Genomic DNA, 3,669 nt, shown 5'->3' on the forward strand with positions numbered 1-3,669 from the left:
ATTATATATATATATATATATATATATAGTTTTTTTTTTTTTTTTCAACATAAAATTAACACTTTATAACTTACTGGTTGATGGCGCTGTTTTCTCCATTCTCCATGGCGCTTAACCACATGGACCAATCTTCTGAAAGTTCAGAAAAAGGAAAAAGAAGTGTAGATGGCCAGATATTGGATATATTTTGGAAACTTGTTGAAACGAAAAAGGAGGATCGACTTTCTGCTGCCAAAAGTTTGCTGAATATTGTAATTGCCAAGCAAAAATTAAATAAGGTTAGTACATTTTTTGTTATGATGAAAGTGATATTGCATTCTTGGTAGCGTATGCACTAAAGTGGTAGTAATATGATGAAGTTAAGCCTAATGTAAATTGATAAGATAATAAAGTGGCTTAACAGAAGGAGTTTAGGAAAAATGGTACTTGGTAATTCCAGTAATAATAAAAATGGCCCAATAGCAGAAATAGTATATATATGTTCATCAGGATTTTTTACATAAATAATATTTAATAATTATTTAATTTAAAAGAATCACTCTTGTATTAACTATTATTATAATATAATAATATTAATGTTATTGCTGGTACCAGTGCCACTAATTATCAAAGTTATTATTACCAATGCCGTGCTGAATGTACCATTTATTTTATATTATTACTGGACACTAACCGGTAGAACATAAATGTTCATTTGTACGTTAAAGATCAATGTTAGCCTAATATCAGAAAGTTTTTTTTATTCTTTGCTGTTTCTGTTTGTAATTATTGACACATCTATTCATTTAACTTCACAAAATAGCTGTAAGTTAAAATCTGAACATGTACTGATATTTTAAATCCAAATTACTGTGATTATGTAATTTTTCAAAATAGTGCTATTGAGTGCTAATTGTAAAAATATGTTGTTTGCATCAGAACAATACAGTTTGAATCTAATTTTGTTCATTGCTTCATTTTGTTTTCAAGGGTTAACAAAAAGCTATTTAACCCATCTAGAATATTCCATTTTCTACTGCCAACCTGCAACATGTAGAAACTCATTTTTCTGTATCCAACCTGATCTCTAAAAATAAAATATTCGTCCAGTCAATTGTTAAACTTCTTCAAGGTTGAAGCGTCTACACCTGAAGCAAGCTATTCAATAGGCTGATCACCCTATTCAAAATATCACTGCCTTAATTGAGTTTCCCATTTCTTAAAAGTGTGTCCTACAGTCTTTGTTTCTTCGTGTTTAAACATAAAGCGACACAATGAACTATCCGTGCTGTGTTCACCACGGGTGTCAAACCCAAACTTTTAGTGTTATAAACCAAAGGGTTTCCTTGCAGTCTTACTGCCTATAGAGTTCCTTAGAAAAGTGTTATATAAATTTATGGACTCCAAACCTCGAGCATTTTTAAAAACCCAAGCCTCTCCAACAAAAACATGCCAAGATTTCAACCTATTCCAATTTAATAATATCTCCAAAACTGGAATTATCCTAGTATCTCTCCTCTGAATTTCTCCTACAATCGAACATCCTTTTTTAAACAGGAGATTAAATCCAAATACAGTATTTCAAACTAGGTCTAACTAGCACCTTATAATGAACTAATGACATGAATTTCTACTTGAAGTTTGAATCTCAGCAGTACATTCTAACTAAGAATATGTTACTGGTTGGGCTTGAATAGAGGTGGGGCTCTGACTGATGGAAAGTGCAGCCCCTCCCCCTTCAGTGGCACAGCAATAAATCTCAGGTTTATGATAACAAAAACCAAGTTTCAATACCCATTTTGGGCACTACGTAGATAGCCTATTCTGAAGGTTTGTGCTTAACTACAAGGAAAGAAAGAAAAAAGTACTATAACTACCATCAGAAACTTATTCTTTATGTTAAAGTTTCCAAAAACTAAGACAAATTTCTCTTTGAATTTGGAATTCAACTTTAGATTGTCATTTAAAAATATCTTGTACGTACTTGCATATTTGAATCCTTTAAATTAAGAATTGTCCTTAAGATATGTTTTACTATCATATTTTCTTCTCACAAGGAATGTGTGTGAAATCCACAAAGTCTCTTGTTTTATTAGGTCTAGAGACACTGAATAATCCATGTAGAAAAGTGTGATACTGTTCTTGTATCTTAGCTTATTGAAATGTAATTAATGATTGATGTGCATATTCTCAGATGTTATTGTTTTTCTTCACTCTCCAATAGGGGCATGGCTTATGTACAGACCTTGCGTACACTGTTGAGAGACTGGTAAAGGGAATTGGTTCTTTACGAAAGGCTGCTAGGCATGGATTTACGTTGGCTTTAACCGAGGTTTGTCGTGTAATGTGGTTAAGAGAACTGTATTTTTAACATTGTAAACGTTAAAATTTCATTTTAGTAATGAGCTTGTAAAGAATGTAGACAATGTTAAACTTAAGTGTTTGAGAATACCGTGGTTGATAAAAGTTAAATCTTGTGTTTTTGTTTCTTATTATACAGCTTTAATAGCATAATTTATAACTTGTCTTGGATATTGTTTGAGATAAAGGATTCTACATTTCTTATGGTTTATAGTTTAAAAACTTAACACAAATCATTTGAATGGTTTACAAGAAAAAAGTAGTCTTGATATTTTCAGTTGTGTATTAGTCATTATTTGAGTTTGCATCAAAATTCAACGGAACTGAGTATTTTTATTGGAGAGCATAATAACTATATATGAATATTATTTGCAGTTATTCATCAAACAACCTTTTTTAACAACTGACATGAAATACTTGTTTACTTGCTATTCACACACATTTCAGAATGTTTATTCATTTTTTTGGTGTAATTAATAGGTCTTAAGGCTGTTTCCTTCAGTGTCTACAGACCATGTCATTTGTCTTATTAAGAAACACCTGCTACTATCAGGAACCAAACAGGTAAGTTATATTCTGGTCAAGTTGTAATGAAATACTGTTACTGACAGTTATCCAACTAAAATATGAAGACATCATGCTAGCCTTGAACTAGACTAGGAAAAGAAAAAAGATGCTTTTAAAGGTATAGTTCAATAGCAGGGAATATTGGTTCCCATATCAGTTCATTCCAATCTCGTTGACAGATTATCTCAAGATTGGATGGATTTTAATCAAATCTATGTAAAGAGGTACTACTTGTAAATGATTAATTTTTTTTAAGGTTGTGGGTCAAGGTCAAAATGAGGGTGCTACCCAGTGGCACATGGGTATGTCTGCGGACTTATAATGCTAGAATCCGGGTTTTCGATACCCGTGGTGGGCAGAGCACAGATAGCCCATTGTGTAGCTTTGTGCTTAGTTACAAAGTGAGGGCATAGGTGTTTCATGGACACAGTTTGCACTTTTTTTAACCTGTCTGTAATTTTTATTGATTTCTGTCACTTTCTGTTCGTGCTTTTTAATAGGAAGTTGTGCAAAGTATAGTTTTGTAATATATGTTTTGAGTTAAAGAACTTTAGTGAATTGGAATGATGTATTTTTCTTTGAAGAATTGTATAGACATTTTGGTGACATTGCTAATTTGAACTTTCGGAGACAGTTCTTAGCTGTCCACATATATTGTTATTCCAAGACAAGTATCATTTTAGATTCTCTCTCTTTGTGGGAGGATCCTTAAACGTGAATTAGTGGTTAGTATGCCTGAATTGTACACCTGAGGATGGTTCA

General features: G+C 32.1%; 1 protein-coding gene across 1 annotated transcript in view; it reads left to right on the forward strand.

Annotated features, from left to right (window-relative positions):
* Positions 1-80: 80 nt before the first annotated feature.
* Positions 81-3,669, forward strand: part of LOC106476046 (myb-binding protein 1A-like protein) — a 13,551-nt gene continuing 9,962 nt past the window's right edge. Inside the window, exons 1-3 of the mRNA XM_013936715.2 lie at positions 81-278; positions 2,204-2,311; positions 2,821-2,904. Coding sequence (XP_013792169.2) covers positions 81-278; positions 2,204-2,311; positions 2,821-2,904 — 390 coding nt within the window. The remainder of the gene's footprint in view (positions 279-2,203; positions 2,312-2,820; positions 2,905-3,669) is intronic.

The sequence above is a fragment of the Limulus polyphemus genome, unplaced genomic scaffold, assembly GCF_000517525.1.
Source record: "Limulus polyphemus unplaced genomic scaffold, Limulus_polyphemus-2.1.2 Scaffold9696, whole genome shotgun sequence".
NCBI lineage: Eukaryota > Metazoa > Arthropoda > Merostomata > Xiphosura > Limulidae > Limulus > Limulus polyphemus.